The sequence below is a fragment of the Balaenoptera borealis genome, assembly GCF_965194805.1.
Source record: "Balaenoptera borealis genome assembly, chromosome: 2".
Lineage (NCBI taxonomy): Eukaryota > Metazoa > Chordata > Mammalia > Artiodactyla > Balaenopteridae > Balaenoptera > Balaenoptera borealis.
The window spans coordinates 111,439,819-111,462,703 of record NC_138867.1 but is presented as its reverse complement, the minus strand read 5'-3'; the positions used below and the strand labels follow the sequence as shown (position 1 = coordinate 111,462,703).

At 38.9% G+C, this 22,885-nt stretch overlaps 1 protein-coding gene across 1 annotated transcript in view; it reads left to right on the top strand.

Moving 5' to 3' along the window:
* Nucleotides 1-22,885, top strand: part of LOC309623693 (prolyl 4-hydroxylase subunit alpha-2-like) — a 121,955-nt gene that overhangs the window by 8,565 nt on the left and 90,505 nt on the right. Inside the window, exons 3-5 of the mRNA XM_082380793.1 lie at nt 13,089-13,159; nt 13,844-13,943; nt 14,763-14,816. Of these exons, the coding sequence (XP_082236919.1) occupies nt 13,089-13,159; nt 13,844-13,943; nt 14,763-14,816 (225 nt within the window). The remainder of the gene's footprint in view (nt 1-13,088; nt 13,160-13,843; nt 13,944-14,762; nt 14,817-22,885) is intronic.

Below are 22,885 nucleotides of genomic sequence, written 5' to 3'. Positions count from 1 at the left end.
AACACAGTATTGTAAATTAATTATACTTCAGTGAAAAAAAAAAAGATCATGGCATCTGCAAATAGAGATAGTTTTACTTCTTCCTTTCCAATTTGGCTGCCTTTCATTTCTTTTTGTTGCCTAATTGCTCTGGCTAGGACTTCTAGTGCTATATTGAATAAAAGTGATGAGAATGGGCATACTTGTCTTGTTCCTGATCACAGAAGAAAATCATTGAGTTTTTCGTCATTGAGTATGATGTTAGTTGTGGGCTTGGCATATATGGCCTTTTTTATGTTGAAGCATGTTTCATCTATACTCACTTGTTGAGAGTTTTTAAAAAATTTTTATTTATTTATTTATTTATTTATTATTTATGGCTGCATTGGGTCTTCGTTGCTGCACACGGGCTTTCTCTAGTTGGGGTGAGCGGGGGCTACTCTTCGTTGCAGTTCACGGGCTTCTCATTGTGGTGGCTTCTCTTGTTGCGGAGCATGGGCTCTAGGCATGCGGGCTTCAATAGTTGTGGCACGCAGGCTCAGTAGTGGTGGCGCATGGGCTTAGTTGCTCCATGGCCTGTGGGATCCTCCAGGACCAGGTCTTGAACCCATGTCCCCTGCATTGCAGGTGGATTCTTAACCACTGTGCCACCGGGGAAGTCCGTTGAGAATTTTTGATCATGAATGGATGTTGAATTTTCTCAGATGGTTTTTCTGCATGTGTTGAAATGATCATATGATTTTTTTCCCTTTATTTTTTTAATGTGGTGCATCACATTGAATAATTTGCAAGTGTTTGACCATCCTTGCATTCCAGGGATAAATCCCACTTGATCATGGTTTGTGATCTTTTTAATGTATTGTAGAATTTGGTTTGCTAGTAGTTTGTTGAGGATTTTCACATTTGTGTTCATCAAGGATATTGGTCTGTGCTTTTCTTTTCTTGTAGTTTTTTTGGTCTGGTTTTGGTATCAGTGTAATGCTGGGATAGTAAAATGAGTTTGGAAGTATTCCCTCCTCTTAAAATTTTTGGAAGAGTTTGGGAAGGATTGTTACTAATTTTTCTTTAATGTGTGGTTGAATTTACCAGTGAAGCCCTGTGGTCCTGGACTTTTTGTTGGGAGGTTTTGAATGACTGATTCAGTCTCCTTCCTAGTAATTGCTCTATTCAGATTTTCTGTGTCTTCTTGATTCACTCTTGGTAGGTTGTATGTTTCTAGGGACTTATCCATTTCTTCCAGGTTGTCCCAATTAGTTAGTGTAGAGCTGTTCAAAGTAGTTTCTCAAGGTCCTTTGTATTTCTGTTGTATCAGTTGTAACACCTCCTCTTTCATTTATGATTTTGAGTCTTCTCTTTTTCTTGGTGAGTCTACTTAAAGGTTTATCTATTTTGTTTATCTTTTCAAAAAACCAGCTCTTAGTTTTATTGACCTTTTCTATTGTCTTTTTAGTCTCTATTTCATTTGTTTCCCCTTGATCTTTGTTATTTTTTTCCTTCTACTGACTTTGGGCTTCATTTGTTCCTCTTTCTAGTTCCTTGAGGTATATATAATGAGGTTGTTTGAGTTCTCTCTTGTTAATTAATTTACGCTTTTATTGCTATGAGCTTTCCTCTTAGAACTGCTTTTGCTTCATCCTTTAAGTTTTGGTATGTTGTATTTTCATTTTATTTCCCTCAAGATCTTTTTGGTTGATTTCTTCTTTGATCCATTGGTTATTCAGCAGTGTGTTGCTTAGTCTGTGCATATTTGTGAATTTTCCAGTTTGCTTCTTGTTATTGATTTTTAGTTTCATATTGTTGTGGTTGGAAAAAAGGATGTTTTTTTGAAGAGTTTTACAGTGTCTGGTCTTACATTTAAGTCTTTAATCCATTTGGAGTTTATTTTTGCGTATGGTGTTAGGTAGTGTTCTAATTTCATTCTTTTACGTGTAGCTGTCCAGTTTTCCCAGCACCACTGAGTGAAGAGGCTGTCTTTTCTCCATTGTATGTTCTTGCCTCCTTTGTCGTAAATTAGGTGCCCATATGTGCGTGCATTTAACTCTGGGCATTCTATCCTGTACCATTGATCTATGTTTCTATTTTTCTGCCAGTACCATACTGTCTTGATTACTGTAGCTGGTATGGTTTGAAGTCGGAGAGCCTGATTCCTCCAACTTCATTTTTCTTTCTCAAGATTGCGTTGGCTGTTTGGGATCTTTTGTGTTTCCATACAAATTGTAAAAATTTTTGTTCTTATTCTGTGAAGAATGCCACTGGTAGTTTGATAGGGATTGCATTGAATCTGTAGATTGCTTTGGGTAGTATAGTCATTTTCACAATATTGATTCTTCCAATCCAAGAACATAGTATATTTCTCCATCTGTTTATGTCATCCTTGATTTCTTTCATCAGTGTTTTATAGTTTTCTTAGTACACATCTTTTGCCTCCTTAGGTAGGTTTATTCCTAGGTATTTTATTCTTTTTGTTGCAGTGGTAAATGGGAGTGTTTCCTTAATTTCTCTTTCTGATTTCTTGTTGTTGGTGTATAGGAATGCCAGAGATTTTTGTGCATTAATTTTGTATCCTGCAACCTTACCAAATTCATTGATTAGTTCTAGTAGTTTTCTGGTGGCATCTTTAGGATTTTCTATGTATAGTATCATGTCATCGGAAAAACAGTGACAGTTTTACTTCTTCTTTCCCAATTTGTATTCCTTTTATTTCTTTTTCTTGTCTGATTGCTGTGGCTAGGACTTCCAAAACTGTGTTGAATAAAGAGTGGCGAGAGTGGATATCCTTGTCTTGTTCCTGATCTTAGTGGAAATGCTTTCAGTTTTTCACCCTGGAGTATGATGCTTGCTGTGGGTTTGTCATATATGGCCTTTATTATGTTGAGGTAGGTTCCCTCTATGCCCATTTTCTGGAGAGTTTTTATCATAAATGGGTGTTGAATTTTGTCAAAAGCTTTTTCTGCATCTATTGAGATGATCATATGGTTTTTATTTTTCAACTTGTTAATATGGTGTATCACATTGATTGATTTGCATATATTGAAGAATCCTTGCATCCCTGGGATAAATCCCACTTGATCATGGTGTATGATCCTTTTAATGTGCTGTTGGATTGTTTGCTAGTATTTTGTTCAGGATTTTTGCATCTCTGTTTATCAGTGATATTGGCCTATAATTTTCTTTTTTTGTGATATCTTTTTCTGGTTTTGGTATCAGGGTGATGGTGGCTTTGTAGAATGAATTTGGGAGTGTTTCTCCCTCTGCAATTTTTTGGAAGAGTTTGAGAAGGATTGATGTTAGCTCTTCTCTAAATGTTTGATAGAATTTGCCTGTGAAGCCATCTGGTCCTGGACTTTTGTTTGTTGGAAGATTTTTAATTATGGTTTCAATTTCATTACTTGTGATAGGTCTGTTTATATTTTCTAATTTTTCCTGGTTCAATCTTGGAAAATTGTACCTTTCCAAGAATTTGTCAATTTCTTCGTGGTTGTCCATTTTATTGGCATATAGTTGTTTGTGGTAGGCTCTTATAATCCTTTGTATTTCTGCAGTGTCAGTCGTGATTTCTCCTTTTTCATTTCTAATTATATTGATTTGCATCCTCTCCCTTTTTTTTTGATGAGTCTGGCTTAGGGTTTATCAATTTTGTTTGTCTTCTCAAAGAACCAGCTTTTAGTTTTATTGATCTTTGCTATTGTTGTTTTTGTTTCTATTTCGTTTATTTCTGCTCTGATCTTTATGATTTCTTTCCTTCTACTGACTTTGGGTTTTCTTTGTTCTTCTTTCTCTAGTTGTTTTAAGTGAAGGGTTAGATTGTTTATTTGAGATTTTTCTTGTTTCTTGAGGTGATGTTGAATTGCTATAAACTTTCCTCTTAGAACTGCTTTTGCTGCGGCGTCCCATAGGTTTTGGGTCATCGTGTTTTCATTGTCATTTGTTTCTATGTATTTTTAAATTTCTTCTTTGATTTCTTCAGTGATCTCTTGGTTATTTAGTAGTGCACTGTTTTGCCTCCATGTATTTGTGTTTTTTACAGTTTTTTTCCTGTAATTGATTTCCAGTCTCATAGCGTTGTGGTCAGAAAAGATGCTTGATATGATTTCAATTTTCTTAAATTTTCTGAGGCTTGATCTGTGGCCTAAGATGTGATCTCTCCTGTAGAATGTTCCTTGTGCACTTGAGAAGAAATTGTATTCTTCCACTTTTGGGTGGAATGTTCTATAAATACCAGTTAAATCTGTCTGGTCTAGTGTGTCATTTAAAGCTTGTGTTTCCTTATTTATTTTCATTTTGGATGATCTGTCCATTGGTGTGAATGGGGTGTTAAAGTCCCTACTATCATTGTGTTACTGTTAATTTCTCCTTTCATGGTTGTTAGCATTTGCCTTATGTATTGAGATGCTCCTGTGTTGGGTGCATAAACATTTATAATTGTTATATCTTCTTCTTGGATTGATCCCTTGATCATTATGTAGTGTCCTTCCTTATCTCTTGTAACAGTCTTTATTTTAAAGTCTGTTTTATCTGATGTGAGTATTGCTAATCCAGCTTTCTTTTGATTTCCATTTGCATGGAATATCTTTTTGCATCCCTTCACTTTCAGTCTGTATGTGTCCCTAGGTCTGAAGTGGGTCTCTTGTAGACAGCATATATATGGGTCTTGTTTTTGTATCCATTCAGCCAGTCTGTGTCTTTTGGTTGGGGCATTTAATCCATTTACATTCAAGGTTATTATCGATATGTATGTTCCTATTACCATTTTCTTAATTGTTTTGGATTTGTTTTTGTGGGTCCTTTTCTTCTCTTGTGTTTCCCACCTAGAGAAGTTTCTTTGGCATTTGTTGTAAAGCTGGTTTGGTGGTGCTGAATTCTCTTAGCTTTTGCTTGTCTGAAAAGCTTTTAACTTCTCCATCAAATCTGAATGAGATCCTTGCTGGGTAGAGTAATCTTGGTTCTAGGTTTTTCTCTTTCATCACTTTAAGTATATCCTGCCACTCCCTTCTGGCCTGCAGAGTTTCCGCTGAAAAATCAGCTGATAACCTTTTGGGGATTCCTTTGTATGTTATTTTTTGTTTTTCCCTTGCTGCTTTTAGTGTTTTTTCTTCGAATTTAATTTTTGTTAGTTTGATTAATATGTGTCTTTCTGAGGGTTTATCCTGTATGGGATTCTCTCCGCTTCCTGGACTTGGGTGACTATTTCCTTTCCCATGTTAAGGAAGTTTTTGACTATAACCTCTTCAAGTATTTTCTCAGACCCTTTCTTTTTCTGTTTTTCTTCTGGGACCCCTATAATTTGAATACTGGTGCATCTAGTGTTGTCCCAGATGTGTCTGAGATTGTCTTCAATTCTTTTCATTCTTTTTTCTTTATTCTGCTCCTCGGCAGTTATTTCCACCATTTTGTCTTCTGGCTCACTTACTCGTTCTTCTGCCTCAGTTATTCTGTTATTGATTCCTTCTAGTGTATTTTTCATTTCAGTTATTGTGTTGTTCATCTCTGTTTGTTTGTTCTTTAGTTCTTCTAGATCTTTGTTAAACATTTCTTGTATTTTCTCAATCCGTGCCTCCATTCTATTTCCGAGATTCTGGATCATCTTTACTATCATTACTCTGAATTCTTTTTCAGGTAGGTTGCCTATTTCCTCTTCATTTATTTGGCCTTCTAGGTTTTTACCTTGCTCCTTCATCTGTGACATATTTTTTTGCCATCTAATTTTTTTTTTTTTTTTTTTTTTTATGAGTGGGATTGTGTTCCTGTCTTACTGGCTGTTTGGCCTGAGGCTTCCAACACTGGAGTTTGTAGGCTATTGTGTAGAGCTGGGTCTTGGTGCTGAAATGAGGAACTCTGTGAGACGTCACTCTGATGAATATTCTCTGGGGTCTGAGGTTCTCTGTTAGTCCAGTGGTTCGGACTTGGAGCTCCCACGACAGGAGCTTTGGCCCGACCCCCGGCTCGTGAACCAAGATCCCGCAAGATGTGTGGGGTGGAAAAAAAAAAAAGGAACAATAACAAAGTAAAAAATAAAATTAGACTAGGAAACTAACAGATATGTTAGAAAGAATATAAAAATAAAAATATGATGAATCAGCAACCGGAATGTACATCAGTACCACAATAGTGAAAAAGAGGGTGAGGGAAAAGAAAAACATAATAAAAATGTGGAAAAGGCCTTGGCTGTGGAGGGTGGGGCCTAAGCAAGTGTGAGGTTTGGGGGTGGTGGGGCCTATGCTTAGGACCCACAGGGCTAGAAAAGGCCCTAGGGGCTTGGGGGGTGGGGCTTAGGCTCAAGGAACAGAAGGGGCCCAGGCATGCCCCCCCACCCCTGGTCTCATAGGGCAGAGGACCTCACCTGGGAGCGCAGCAGGCTTTCTGGGCTTGAGTGGGCAGAGCAATCGCCCTCCTCTCTTCTCCTGCTCCTCCGGTCTCGGAGGGGCCCTCCCGCCTGCCTCTCCTGATCTCCCTGGCCTCCCTCCTGTGCCCCCAAGGACCCATGTGCCCTGAAGGGGGCTTTGGAGGGCAGGGAACTGGCCTGGGAGCTCAGCAGGCTCCCCAGGCCTGAGTGGGTGGGGCAGTCTCCCTCCACTCCTCTCCCACTCTTCCCGGAGAGTCTCTCCTGCCTACCTCTCCTGATCTGCCTGGCGTCAGGCGTGCCAATCTTGTGTTGCCTCCACTTTTCCTTCTTCCTCAGTCCCTCTACATCCTACCAGTTCACTTTGGGATTCCTCCCAGCTCCTTGGGCCTCAGAGTCCCCCACGAGTGGCCGGCAGGTGCCCTTGTTGTGGGGAGACGCTAACTTCACGTCTTCCCACACTGCCATCTTGACTCCGCCTCCCTTTATTACCATTATTTTTAACTCTTTATCAGGTAAACCACTTATCTCCATTTCATTAAGGTCTTTTTCTGAGGTTTTGTCTTGTTTTTTCAATTGGAACATATTCCTCTCTTTCTTCATTTTCCTTGACTCTCTGTGTTGGTTTGTATGCAATAGATAAAGAAACCCCTCTTCCAGTCTTAAAGGAGTGGTCTTGTGTAAGAGATGAACCTTGTCATTAAACCCTGCCCTTGCTCTTAGTTTTCTCTCAAACGTTTGTAATTGTTCAAGCAGCCTGATTTGTTCTTAGTGGCTTCCAGTAGTTGAGGGTATGCCAAGATCTGTTAGTGTCCAAAGGGAAGGATATCAGTCAGCACCTAGATGCAGGCTGAGAGTAAGCTGGACCCTCTGGCAGCAGCTTTTAAAGTATGCAAATATACCTGTTTCAGGTGGATCCTGGGCAATGGGTGTTTTGGTCTGCTCCCTTTGCACTGTGGCTTGGCGTGATAGCCAGTTAAGAACTGTTTCTTTGTTTGCTCCCCTCCTCTTGAAGAAATCATGAACACAAGCTCCACTGGCCACCAAACCAGGTGTTCAAGAGTCATGCCCTGGGCTGCACCCACAAGATCTGGGGTGCCAGAGATATACACAAACTCTTTCTGGGAAATACCAGTGACCTGGAGCAAGGCAGAGGGAGAGTGTGAAGATAGTACCTGCTGATGACCTCCCTGGTCTCTAGAGAGTATTGGCATCGGCCCCTTGATGTGTGTTAAGTTAGAAGCCTGCCCCTAAGGCTGCAGCTGTCAAAATAAGCAAATCGTCCTCTTTCACCAAGAAGACTGGTTTCAGTCTGCTGCCTCTGCTGGGCCCTGGGGGGTTAGGTATGGTGAGTCCATGCGAGCCCTTTAAAAACTGTCTCTTTATTTGCCGTATAGTCTTATAGATCTCACAGATGCAAGCACTGTTGGCTTTCAAAGCTAGATGTTTTGGGGTCCCTTCTCTCAGGTGGATGTCTTAAAAGTTTGGGTGCTGGATGTGGGGTCCAAACCCATTGCCCCTCAGGGAGAAGCTGAGAGTTGTGAGTTCCCTCCTGGTTGTGTGCCACCTTGCCAGGGTTGGGGTTTATGGTGAGATTTGTGTCTCAGCCTCTCTTACCATTATTTATTTATTTATTTATTTTTATTTTTATTTATTTATTTTTTAAATGCAACTGTTTTTTTATTTTCATTTTTTTATCTTTTTAACTTCTTTATTGGAGTCTTACCATTTTTTAAATTGAGGTTTAGTTGATTTACAATATTAGTTTCAGTTGTACAACATAGTGATCCAAAATTTTTATAGATTATACTCCATTTATAGTTATTACAAAATATTGGCTATATTCCCTGTGCTGTACAATATATCCTTGTAGCTTATTTATTTTTTACATAGTAGTTTGTAGCTCTTAATCCCCTACTCCTATTTTGCCTCTCCCCCTTCCCTCTCCCACTTATAACCACTAGTTTGTTCTCTATATCTGTGAGTTTGCTCTCTCTTACCATTTTTCAGAATTTCATTTATTTATTTACTTATTTTTTTGTCATGCCGTGTGGCTTGCAGGATCTTAATTCCCTGACCAGGGAGCGAACTTGTGCCCCTGCAGTGGAAGCGCAGAGTCGTAACCACTGGACTGCAAGGGAATTCCCCTTCTCTTACCATTTTTTTTTTTATTGGGGTATAGTTGTTTTACGATGTGTTAGTTTCTAACTCTTACCATTTATGATGTGGATTTTTTCTTGTTCACCTGATGTGTAGGAGTCACTCATCCTCTGGATTTGTTTCAGAGGAAATTTTTCTATATGTAGCTATAGATTTGATGTGTCCATAGGAGGAGGTGAGTTCAGGAGCCTCCTATGCCACCATCTTGAAAGAGGTAGCCTGTTTTTGTTTTTAATAACAGGCAGTTAACTTGGTTGGACACAAACAGCAAACTTTTTTGTGCTGTTCAGTTCTTATACCTGGCTGAGATGCTTACAGTCTCACCTATGTATGCTTTGTTTAGAGGTCTGCAGGAGATTCAGGCAGAGCTTATATGTAGCGTTTGAAAGTCCCTCTCTTTCTCTCACATTGTTGCGATTCACTCTTCACTTTTTAGCACCTATGGTTGTCTCTGTAACATGGTGCTTCAGGTTATAAAAACTTTGGATTTTTTGTCAGACTGTGCTATGTCACGTGTGGTCATCCAAGGCTAACAGCCATTGAAAAAATGGGAAACCACCTGTACCATTCCTGTCTTTTAAGGATCGACTGCCATTCATAATCTACCTGTTTTGTTTACTCTGCAGTGCCTTCCAGTAATTATTTTTCATATTTTGTCCAGAGTTTATAGTTATCTGGCTGAGGGTCAGTCTGTTAGGAGTTATATTCAGCTATATTAAAAAGTCTCATTTTTAATGAAAATAATTATATTTATCTATGTAAATAAGTACTTTATTCATATGATTGATGTATTTGGTCTCAGTTTTGACATACTATTTTAGATTAATTTACTGTATTCATCATTTTCTGTTTGCTTGTTTTACTAGGATATATCTTAGAATTGGCCATTTTAGGTCAAATCCATTCTTTCATTTTTCTTTTTTTAAGGATCCAGTGAAACCTACATTACTCTTCTTTGTCAGTCTTTTATATTTATCACTGTCTCTCATCCTGTTTACCTTTATCTTCATCTTCCTTCACTTTCTTTATTTTACTTTTCTCATTCTGTCCTCTCTCTTAGTACACCTTGGTCGTATTTCTGTCTTCCATGGGGACCTTATAATAGTCTTCATTTCTGAGATAATTTTATTGGTTTTTTAAAATAGCTTTTCTGAATATGATCAGTTTCTATTTCACATCTTCTTTTGTTGTCTGTATCCATTCTGAGCTTTTCAGTTTCTGAATTGTGATGTTCTTTCATAGCCACACTTGCTTACTTAATTATATTTAATTAATGTTACAGTATTTTGTTAATTTTCTTCTGTTTCTTGGCTGGGGCTTGGTTGTTTTGTGTTTTCAACTCCTGAAAAGTTTTTTTTTTTTTTAATAAATTTATTTATTTATTTATTTTTGGCTGTGTTGGGTCTTCGTTTCTGTGCGAGGGCTTTCTCCAGTTGCGGCGAGCGGGGGCCACTCTTCATCGCGGTGCGCGGGTCTCTCACTATCGCGGCCTCTCTTGTTGTGGAGCACAGGCTCCAGACGCGCAGGCTCAGTAGTTGTGGCTCACGGGCTTAGTTGCTCCGCGGCATGTGGGATCTTCCCAGATCAGGGCTCGAACCCGTCTCCCCTGCACTGACAGGCAGATTCTTAACCACTGCGCCACCAGGGAAGCCTCCTGAAAAGTTTTGATTTTCATTTTCTTTTTCTGTTGTAACTTGTATGGATGCTGAGTTCTTTTTTATTTTTCTTGTTGGTGTTTATTTTTGGTGTGTTTTCCTAGACCATTGATCTCATGTTAAATGTTTCCTCTTCTATTCCTACAGTGAAATGCAGTTTCTTTAATTAATAGTACTTTTTTTTGGTCTATCTCCTCTGAATTATTTCTTAATTTATAATTTTATTGGACCCCTTGCTTTTAGCCACTTCTTCTCTTTGCCACCAAACCTATGAGAGCCATCTCACTCTCTAAGAGTCCTCCTTCACCCAAGAAATAGTGCCTTCCCTATGCTGTAACCTGTGATTCAGTACGGTTTCCAAGCTCTTGTGTTTAAAATATCCAGAAGGCAGTGCTGTGATCCACTAAGTTTCAGATTTTTCTCTCAGTATTTCCCTACTCAGAGTAGGTCCTTTCCCTCTGGAAGGAAGACCCTGGATGACATTATATGGTGTTTACCATTAATATTGTTTCACCACCATTAAGACCATACTACACTTTTCACTCTTTCTGCAGCCTCAGATTCTTTGCTTAGATATCTCTGGAACACTCTGCTGACATCTGGTGTTTATTTTCCCACTAACAAGAAAATTGAAATTTGTAGTATCTCTGTTTCCAAGTTACATTGTAGGCATAGGTAATGGGTGATTTTTGTTTTCTTTCCTTATTGGTGGTTTTCAGGAAGCTCTGTGGAGGGAATTGCATTTAGAAGGATATCTTTATTCTGTGATACCCTCTTACTATTAAAATAATCAACGTTACCAACCTGGACTTCAGAATTTTTTTAGCTGTTTGAATTTCCTTTTCTTTTTAGTGAGTGACATATAATAGGGATGAATGTTAAGAATAGTTGAAAAGAATTGCTGCCACTTTTCATATAAATATTCTTTCTCAGTATTCACTTGACCCTTGCTAGATCATCCCACAAGGGCAGTGACTTCTTTGAAAATAATCAAGGAATAGAAGAGGCCAAATAATGAAACAAAAATTTATATCAGTTATAGTGTCCTGCTTTACAAACATTTTTATTCAGAGCATCCTAACAAGGGCCAAAAATACCCCATTTCTAAATGCTATACTTCACACTTATCAGAAATATGATACAGGAAACCCTACTGTGAGTTAATGAGTGTCTTGGTTAACCTAGAGGAGGCTTCACTGAGACAGTATTTCATGTTGTTTCTTTTTTTGATGACCTAAAAGTTTTTACATCTGGGGAGAATACACCATAGTAAAATTTTATGTGTATGAACAGTAGGCCTTTCTTTTGAATAATGGGGGGAAGGACTATTTGAAAAGAGAAATTGAGCAAAGCTATGAAAGAGTATATATAGAATTTGAGTATCTGGAAGTCGATTCCTGTGTATTTCTGCTAAAATTGTGCATACCTTAGCGGTACGCAGACCCTAATTTGCAGACCACTACCCTAGTGAAACACTTGAACATGTGGACAAGGAGATGTAATAGAAAGGCTTTTACAAATCTGAATGTTCATCAAAGGAAAATGGATAAATGATTTATGACATATGCATACAATCCATTACTTAGCCTTAGTGAAAATTAGTGAACTAAAAAAAAACTACGTTTCTCATGCATCTCTCAAAAAACTTAACACTAAGTCTAAAAGCAAGTTATAGAAGGTTATGTTGAGTATGATACAATTTATATAAAGTTTCAATACATGGAAAACAATACTATTTATATTCACTTTTTAATACATTAATAGTAAATGTATAAAAACATGTTCCAAGATAAAGAAACACTAATAATTTTAGGATAGTGATTTTTTGGGGGGAGCTGTAGAGGAGAATTAGATTAGGAAGGGCTATATTGGGGGTTTCAGTTTTATCTGTAATGTTTTGTTTATTTTTAAAGAAGTTCCGTAGTAAATAAATATATAAGTTGGGAATTACATTAGGCTCCGTATAATAGAGTCATAGTGACTTAGGCTTTATTCTTTCATATAAACAGACTTAAAGATAGTCTAACATCATTTTGGTAACTCCACAATATCATCAGGGACCTGGATCCTTCTTTCTGTTTCATCTTTTATAGTGCATGGCTTTCTTCCTAATGTCACAAGATGGCTCCTGGAGCTATACCTGGGTTTGAGACCAGAAGCAGTTAGAAAGGGGAAGGGCCCTAAAAGAGTCTGCTCCAACTATCTGCCCCACCCCCTTTATTTATTTTTTTAAATTTATTTTTTTATTTATTTTATGGCTGTGTTGGGTCTTCGTTCTGTGCGAGGGCTTTCTCTAGTTGCGGCAGGTGGGGGCCACTCTTCATCGCGGTGCGCGGGCCTCTCACTATCGCGGCCTCTCTTGTTGCGGAGCACAGGCTCCAGATGCGCAGGCACAGTAATTGTGGCTCACGGGCCTAGTTGCTCCGCGGCATGTGGGATCTTCCCAGACCAGGGCTCGAACCCGTGTCCCCTGCATTGGCAGGCAGATTCTCAACCACTGCGCCACCAGGGAAGCCCCACCCCCTTTATTGAGCTTACAAATAACAACAACTTTTGCTTACAAATAATTTTACAGACTGTAATCAGGTTCACACGAGGATAGAAGTGAAATGAGAAGGTATAATCTTTTTTCTGGGCACATTGGTATCTTAAATAAAATCAGGATTATCTTATTAGTGAAAAAAGAGAGAAAGCCTTTCATATAGGTATTGTGTAGGTAGGTAGTCTCTGCCTCACCTGACCAATGCCAAGATTTGGCAGGCCTGAGTTAGGGGTACCTATGAATTTGCTGTGTTATTCTTCACAGTTCTGTGTATGCTTTAAATAGTTCAGAATAAGTTTTTAAAATAATAAATGAATTAGTTAATGATAGTTCTATCTCTAGGGTCTCTGGACATAAGCAGATAGTTAGGGATGAAGTGAGACTATATTTATTCTCAGATTTTATTTCCTAGATGAAACGATCCAGAGTCTTCAGTATCACTTCACCTTCTGTCCAGTCATCCAAAGTGAGAGTCAGCCAAAGGTAATCTGGGCATGGGGTGGTTTGGCATCTCTTCCAGTCACCTTACTCGTATATGTGAGATTTCTCTGACCTGTGTGTTCACGTCGTGTCTCTCCATTTGTTTACTGTTTGTCTCTCACATTGTCCTTAGCTGTGACTCTGTGTGCATACTTCCATGTGGGCTTATAGTGTGTATGTGTGTATATGTGTGGTTTGTGTTTGTTTATGGACCCTAAGAGTGATTTTGTTCTAGCTTAAATTATACACTCATTTTTATCATGGTTTGACCAGTTTTGAGTTTTACTTAAAATTTTAGGAGATCTTGTTATATCACAAAAAAAGCACAGGACGAAAATCTTGAAGACTTGAGTTATAGTCCTAGCTCTGCCACTTACTGACTCTATAAACTCAGATAATATACCTCCTCAGTATTGTCCCAGTATTGTTGTTACCACATCAGAGGGTTGGAAGGGATGAGTTCCAAGGGCCCTGTGAATGCTGACATTGTGGGGATTCTGAACGTCCTCATACAGCATTTCTGAGCCAGAAATGACAGTTGTGACACAGTGTCCAGAGACAAGAGGAATGATCTCCAAACCCTCCAACTTCCCCACCTCCTTTTCTACCCCATCTTTTTCTCCTGACTCACATTGGTCCACTTTTCTCCTTTCCCCATGCCCTTGTCGTCTACCTGATTTTCTCCAGTGTATTTCTGACAGAAGAGGAAGACCCTGTGATTGGCCAAGTGAATCGCAGGATTCAGCTCATCACTGGGCTGTCAGATGAAACAGCTGAATTTTTCCAGGTATGAGGTATCTGAGTGAGGAATCTGTGTCCTGTCCCCCTTTCTTGCCCTTTCTAATCTGGCAGTTGAGCCATAGTTACCTCTACCCTGAAGCTTTCCATTCTCTAGCCTGAGGACACTGGCCTTGAAATGTTGTGAGCCCCACTTCCATGCCCCTTCCCACAGAAACCTACCCAGTCTGATTTTTGTTTGCCTCTTTCTCTGGGCACAAATGGCCTAGGGTTTAAGAGCATAGAGCTCAGGAATCAAAAAACCTGGGTAAGAATTCAAGCTTTGGGACTTCCCTGGTGGCACAGTGGTTGGGAATCCGCCTGCCAATGCAGGGGACACGGGTTCGATCCCTGGTCTGGGAAGGTCCCTCATGCCACGAAGCAACTAAGCCCGTGAGCCACAACTATTGAGCCTGAGCTCTAGAGCCCACGAGCCACAGCTACTGAAGCTCACGCATCGAGAGCCCATGCTCCTCAATAAGAGAAGCCACCACAATGAGAAGCCTGTGCACCACGACGAAGAGTAGCTCCCGCTCGCTGCAACTAGAGAAAGCCCGCGTGCAGCAACGAAGACCCAAAGCAGCCAAAAATAAATAAATAAATTTATTTAAAAAAAAAAAAGAATTCAAGCTTTGCTACTTTCTATCTTTGTCACCTTGGGTAAGTTCCATATTCTGTCTGTTCCTTAGTTTCCTGGTCTAGGTGCAGGTGGTAGATAAGCTGCTTATTGTCTTCATTTAGGAGCAGGCTTGGGAATGCAGAGTTCCTAGGCTGGCTTAGAGGCTGTCCACCTAGCTAACCTTGTATTTTTTTTTTTTTTTACTGCTAGGTTGCTGATCATGGCATTGGAGGATACTATGACCCTCATATGGATTATTTTTTGGTAAGGGCAAAATATCATTCCTTTGGGCTGTGTTTCAAGTGGCAGGAAAAGGTCACAGCTCACAAAAGTTTGGCTTCTAGCTCAGGGACCTCTAAATTCTCAAGGATAAATCTTTGGGGATTGTTTTAAAATTAGGAGAGAAAACAGATTTTATTGTCTTCTGGTGTGGTGCTGCCTCCACCAGGCACCTGGAATTGAGATGAATTCTTGGGGTAGAAAGTGATGGAGAGAGACCTACACAGAGTCCTTTGCTCCCATCTGTGTCCCCACTTGTGCTAGGAGGTTCCTCTGTCTCTCTCTTCAGGCAGACCTCACTCCTCAGTTGATAGGAGGAGCACTTGAGTCTACTGCTCTGAGCTCCAGTACTTTAGCCTAGCACAAGCCCCTAGTGTGGCTGAGCCAGACACAGAAGATAGATATTTGTGCTTTGGGAATGACAAGCTGAATCAGCAAACAAAACAACAAATGTTTCTTTAGCACCTTTGATGTGCTGGTTACTCTCCTAGGAACTAGGGTTAGGAAGGCAAAGAAAACAATTCCCATTCTCATACAGAGGCCATGGTTTTTTGAGAGTCATACATATGAACAGCTGCTTTCAAAGTTACAGTAAGTGCTATAAAGGAGGTATGTATACAGTGGTCCTGGGATCCAGTGAACAGGCATGCAGCCTGAATGTTCAGAGGAGGCTTCCTGCAAGAGCTTAGGTGTAAGCTAAGATTGTTCTTTAAACCTGTCCCTTCACGGGAAGGTGTCCCTAGAATCAAAGCCCTCTCACTGCTGCCAGAATGTAGTCTGAAAGTAGCTGTCTCTACAGTCAAGATTGACCCACTGGTTACAGGAATCTGGGAAACCATGTTCTTGACGTTGCAGGAATACCTTTTGCTGAGAAACCACATAGACCTTGAAAGCAAAAGCCAACCTGTTCCTATGGATAAGACCTCTTTGTGATTCCACTCTGAAATGTTCCTGACTTAGCCAGTTCTAGGATCAAATGTTTTCTAGAGTGGTATGCATTCCTTCTTAGTCATCTTTTCTGACCCACTTCCTTTGTTGAGTTTTCTGTCTCCATCATGGAAAAATAAGTGGATTGGATTGGTGGTCTGTTCTTTGAATACAACAATTGGTTCCTGTATCTGCCCTTTCTGCCTGGGTTCCAGTCTCACCTGCCTGTATGTCCATGTCCATCCTTGAGGGGCAGGGTGATCTCCATTTGGCTGTGATGCGTTTCGCATTCTCACATCATATCCTTAATTATAATAGTTGGGAAAGCAACTGTTGTTCACGCTTCTTAACTAGTTAAGGCTAAGACCTGCGTATTCACTTTCACCTAAATTTCATAGGGATTTGACAATGAGCCTTTGGAGCTTCATGAGACAGGGAATTGTGTGGCCACATTCACGAGCTATGTTAGCATGGTCAGTACTGGATTGCCCCCTAGACACATTAAGCATGGGCTAGAAGGGTCACCACTGAACAAAACATTGAGGATTTGGATCCAGGAATTTGTATTTTTTAAAACGCTGCAGTAGATTCTAGTGATCAACTGGTATAGGAACTACCTTCACTTAGTGTTAAAAGTAGAAGGGGAAAGAGGGAAAGGGAAGAGTTGCAGAATCACCTGGGGGATTTCTTTATATTACACAGCACCGCTTCATTCTGTTACGCCTTACGTTGTCAGTCTCTTCATTGGGGAGTAAAGATCTAGAACCATTTATTTTGCCAATCAGGTGTGATTTCCTCCTCTGGACTAGGGCTAATTTTTTAATTCTTAAAATAATTATTTGATTTTTAAGCTAATTTTTAAAATAAGCAATGAGGAAAAAAACCCTCAGGATTCCTAGATACATATAATAGGCATTTTTCTACTGTCTTTCCTTCTCTACCCAAAGTTGTATCAAATAATATGCAGATATTATCACACTGCTTTTAAGATATCTTAATTCCAAAGTTATAGCAGATTTAGACCCCACTTTCGTGGGGGACAGTCCCAGAGACTTGCTCATAACTAATAACTGATTCAAAGGGGAAAGATTTCTGACTCATTCTTATTCATTCCTTTTGGAAGGAAGTGATTGTCAGTATTGAAATTCTGCTATACCAAATTGAGGCTGGTACAATATGAAGATCCTTCTCTGTTCTTTTAATCATCACTTATTAAGCAAAAAAAAAAAAAAAAGAAAGCTTGATTTGGACAAAGAGTTTTCTTTCAGGAATTTTTTGAGTATGACTTGTTCTGTTTGTTGCAATGAGTAATTATAACTTAGAAAATGGACATGGGTGTTCTACTTTAGTATAATGGGCAGTAGTCACAATGTGTAAATACCCTGTTTTTGCCAAGATAAAATAAGAAAAATCATTAATTACAAAATGAGTGTAAGGCCTTTTAGGACTATTGTTCTAGGTACAGATTATCAACAGCAATTATCTCCACATCTTTTCTCCAGCATGAACATTGGAGCAGTGCCTTTATGGTACGTCAAGAAGCATTGGCAGAGGATTTAGAAGAGAAGGTGGTAAAGAAATGTAGTTTGAGTTCTCTTGTGAATTAACTATGTTCCTAGCCCTCCCAGTCTTTGCTGCTGCTATGATATTTGGGAGTTTTCTGTTTGCTTCTCTAATAATTGCACAGACAAGGGGTGGTAGGTATAGTATTTAAAGTTGATATTAAGTATAGTTCACTTTCTTTGCCTTCTGCATATGGCTTCGGTGTTCATTCTTAGAACAGTTGCAGTATTTGTTATTTACTTGTATATCGATGATTCAGTGGAAAGAGCAGGGACTTTAATACCCCCAAACCAAGATTCTGATGCTGAATCTGCTAGAAACTAGCTGCATATATTTGGCAGGTTATTCCCTTTAGGTTTTTTGTCCCCATTGGCTTATTGGTCAGTTAAAGGTATTGAAATAACCTGTCCCTAATTTCTAATCTAGTTTTGTTAGTCTCTGCAACAGTCAATTAGAAAATATTTATTGGCACCTACAATGTATCAGGCATTGTTCTTAGGTGCTGAGGATGTTGCAGTGAATAGAACCACCAAAGTGTCTGCCCTTGTGAAGATTAAATTCAAGTGGTGGAATTGAACAATAAATAAGAAAATTAAAAATCAATAAATAACATGAATACACATTTTAGAAGTCTTACGAAGGAATTATAATGGTGTAAAGAAAAATATCTGTGTTGGAAGATTTTGTTGATCAGGGAGAACCTCTTTTAAGGAGGTGATATTGCAATGATAATGAGCCAGCTGTGTGAAAGATCTGGAAGATGAGTATTCTAGACAAAAAGAATAGCAAGTGCAAAGGCTCTGAGACAGAGAAAAACTTGGCAAAAAAAAATATTTTGGAAGTAGCGCTTTCAATTTCAGCCACCATTTTCCTAGTTATAGGAATCTAATCTCAGACAATCCTGATCTCTCAACTCTTAGATATGGCAGTTGTTTCAGTGTTTCAAAGAGACTTGCATAGTAACAAAGCACTGGGGCATGCTTATTTGGACCTTGAGTCATTGTCATGTTACTACACAGGAAATATGAAGGTGTTCTTCATCGCTCTGTCAGGCTTGTACCTCTGCTGGAGTAGGTGGTGCTTCTGTTAGTCTGACCCAAACCCTCATCCTTGGGGAGTCAGAGCCCCTGTTTACCATTATCTTTTGAGGCCATGAATGATACACTTGTCCATTTACTATTAAAATTTGACGGTTCCAAGAAACCCTCCAGTGAATCACCTGAGCACCATATTCTTCCCTATCTTTATTACGTAACAGCAACACTGTCTCCTCTTGATGATCAGGGTCAGTGACCCCTGTCAGTAAAGTGACTCCTTTTATTGCTTCCTAGTCTCTTGGCATAAACTGCTTGAAGTGACAGTGCAGTAGCCATAGCTTAAATTTCAGTAGGATTCTCTTTATCCCCTGGTAGAAGCTTTCTATTCTGGTAACCAGGTCCTGTGGAGTTGTTCTGTCCAATAGAACATTCTGCAGTAATGGAAATGTTTAGTATTTGTGCTATTTATTATGGTAGCCACTTTCTTATGTGGCTGTTGAGCACTTGAAATGTGACTGGTACAACTAAAGAAATTAATTTTTAATTTAATTTAATTACATTTAAATGTAAACAGCCACACATAGCTATTGGCTACCTTATTGGGTAGTGTAGCTCTAGACCCACAGAGCCTATAAATGTAGAGATAGGAAACAGAAATTCTCCAAGGGGGTCACTCTGAGTGGCATTAAGTGGAGCCATTCCTGTTTCCACCCCAGGGTTCCCAGACCCATGTGTTCTACATAATATAGTTGTTGATTTGGGGTTGTAGAATACATCCTGGAAGATACCCTTGTCTTTGCAGAGTATAATTATAATGTTCAAGCTAACACCTTACTGGAATGTTCAAGAGATCATTCCTCTACTGTATCAGGCTACCATTTTCTGGGTGATAGACTGTGTGACCCTTTGATCATAGCTAGATTGTAAAAATTCAGGGTCCTGCCACATTGGTGAAGTCTTTAAATATCCAGTAGTTGGTCCAGAGCAGCATATCCCATTATCTGCCCCTACCTGTTTACCAGCTAAAACAGAAGTTGGCCAACTTTAAATGGATCCTATAGCAGGAAAGTTAGAAATGGAGTATTTGTGGTAGAAATTGAGTGTTTAACCTTGGAATGTCAAGTGATTATGCAACAAAGCTGCCCATTGAGTTCATGTCTGTCAGACCCACCACGTCATAAGATGGGACAGGCCCAGCAGTAGGACCTTTATGATAGGCTTTTCCATTTATGTGAACAAGGACGTTGAAATTTTGATAGGGATTGCACTGAACCTGTAGATTATTTGCATAGTAGTGCTGTGTTAGCAGTATAGTCCTCCAATTCACAAACAGGGGGTGTCTTTCCATTTATTTAGAAGTGGAAAATAGCTGAGATTGATTCATGAATGGGTTAGCTCAAAATATGGGTGCAAATTGAAAATATGTTGCTACTGGAAATGGTCCAGAAATGCAGTGTTTTGGAAATCCTCCTAATGATCAGAGCTGTGAGTGGTTCACATTGTGTGTGAAAAGAGATGTGGCCCAAGGTAAGCATAAACACAGACTCATGCCAATTTTACATGTCACAGGCACCCCATCCCTACCTCCCACCTTGAACCAGCATCCTTAGGATCCAGACCCAATAATTAGATCCTGATGGAATATGTTGACTAGGTCCTATAGCTTCTTCAGTGTATAGTCTGATTTTCCCTCATTAGGCCCACTACTTCTTTAGTCAGGTTATATTGTAACTTGACTTTAATTATTGGTATAGTGACCAGAAGGAGAGATGAAAGTAGATCCTGAGGGGTGTGCACATGGTTTTACAAGGCTGAGACCTCTCCATCATCTTCAAAAATGGGGTAGATCTAACCTTTTTAAAAATTTATCTTTTTATTGAGATGTAATTTACATACCATAAATTTCACCTTTTTGAAGTATATAATTCAGTGGTTTTAGTGTATTGAACAACAAGGTGGTGCAACCATCATTAATCTAATTCCAGAATGTCTCCATCACCCCTAAAACAAACCCTGTGTCCTTTAGCAGTCATTCCCCATTCTCCCCCTCTCACCCACCGTCCCAGTCCCTGGAAAGCATTAATCTATTTACTGCCTGTGTAGATTTGTTTATTCTGGACATTTCATACAAATAGAATCGTATAAAATGTGGTCTTTTGTGTCTGGCTTCTTTCACTTAACATAGTTTTCAAGGTTCATCCATGTTGTAGCATGTATTAGTATTTCATTACTTTTTAGAGCTAAATAATATGCCATTGTACAGATATGCCACATTTTGTTTATCCATTTGTCAGTTGATGAACATTTGAGTTGTTTCCACTTTCTGATTATTGTAAATAATGCTACTATGAACATTTGTGTACAAATTTTTGGGTGAACAGATATTTTCAATTCTCTTGCTTATCCTAGGAGTAGAATTACTGGATCATATGGTAACTCTGTGTTTAACTTTTGTAGAAACTGTTACACTGTTTCCTACAGTGGCTGCACCATTTTACTTTCCCACCATCAACGTATGACAGTTCCCATTTCTTCACACCCTTGTCAACACTTATTATTTTCTGCTTTTTTATTATTATAGTCATCCTATGGTGTGTGATGTGTTATCTTCTTGTGGCTTATATTTGCATTTGCATAATGACTAATGATGTTGAACATCTTTTCATGTTTTTATTGGCCATTTCTTTATCTTCTTTGGAGAAATACCTATTTAAATCCTTTGTCCATTTTAAGATTAGGTTGTCTTTTTATTGAGATATAAGATATGTATTCTTTTTTATATCCTGGATACCTGATCTTTACCAGATATATAACTTGAAAATATTTCTCCCATTCTGTGGTTTTCCTTGATGGTGTCCTTCGATGCACAGAAGTTTTTAATGTTAATGAAGTCCTGTTAATCTTTTCTTTTCCCTTTGGTTGCTTATAATTCATATGGCACATCTAAGAAACCATTGCCTGATCCAAGGTCACAAAAATTACACCTGTGTTTTCTCTTAAGAGTTTTATAATTTTAGCTCTTACATTTAAGTTTGATACATTTTGAGTCCTCTTTTTTTTTTTGGTCCATGCCATGCAGCTTGTGGGATCTCAGTTCCCCAACCAGGGACTGAACCCGGGCCACGGCAGTGAAAGCCTGGAATCTTAACCACTAGGCCACCAGGGAACTCCTTGAGTTAATTTTTATTTATGGTGTGAGCTATGGGTCCAACTTCATTCTTTTGCACTTAGATTTCCATATGTCCCAGCACCATTTGTTGAAAAGATTGTTCTTTCCTTACTGTATTGTCTTGGCATCCATGTCAAAAATCATTTGACATACATATCTGGGTTTATTTCTGGCTTAAAAATTCTATACCATTGACCTATATGTCTGTCCTTATGCCAATATCATACAATTTTCATTAATGTAGTTTTATTTTAAGTTTTAAAATCGGTGAATGAGTACTTCAGCTTTATTTTTCTTTTCCAAGATTTTTGGCTATTCTGGGTCCCTTGCATTTCCACAGGAACTTTAGGATAGGCTTTTCCATTTATGTGAACCAGGGAGTTGGAATTTTGATGAGGATTGCACTGAACCTGTAAATTATTAGGATAGTATTGCCATATTAGCAATATAGTCTTCCAATTCATGAACATGGGGTGTCTTTCCATTTATTTAGGTCTTCTTTACTTTCCCTCAGTAGTGCTTTGTAGTTTTCAGTATACAAGTCTTACACTACTTTGTGTGTGTGCAGTTTCTAGTTCAGAATTTTAAAAAAATTTCAGTATACTTGATTTTACAGTGTTGTGTTAGTTGTATGTGTATACCAAAGTAATTCAGTTATTTATATATATTTAATATATATTCTTTTTTATAAATTTATTTATTTATTTATTTATTTATATTTTTTTATACAGCAGGTTCTTATTAGTCATCAGTTTTATACACATCAGTGTATACATGTCAATCCCAATCGCCCAATTCATCACACCCCCACCCCCCCGCTGCTTTCCCTCCTTGGAGTCCATACGTTTGTTCTCTACATCTGTGTCTCAATTTCTGCCCTGCAAACCGGTTCATCTGTACCATTTTTCTAGGTTCCACATATATGCGTTAATATACGATATTTGTTTTTCTCTTTCTGACTTACTTCACTTTGTATGACAGTCTCTAGATGCATCCATGTCTCTACAAATGACCCAGTTTCGTTTCTTTTTATGGCTGAGTAATATTCCATTGTATATATGTACCACATCTTTATCCATTCATCTGTCGATGGGCATTTAGGTTGCTTCCATGACCTGGCTATTGTAAACAGTGCTGCAGTGAACATTGGGGTGCATGTGTCTTTTTGAATTATGGTTTTCTCTGGGTAAATGCCCAGTAGTGGGATGGCTGGATCATATGGTAATTCTATTGTTAGTTTTTTAAGGAACCTCCATACTGTTCTCCATAGTGGCTGTATCAATTTACATTCCCACCAACAGTGCAAGAGGGTTCCCTTTTCTCCACACCCTCTCCAGCATTTGTTGTTTGTAGATTTT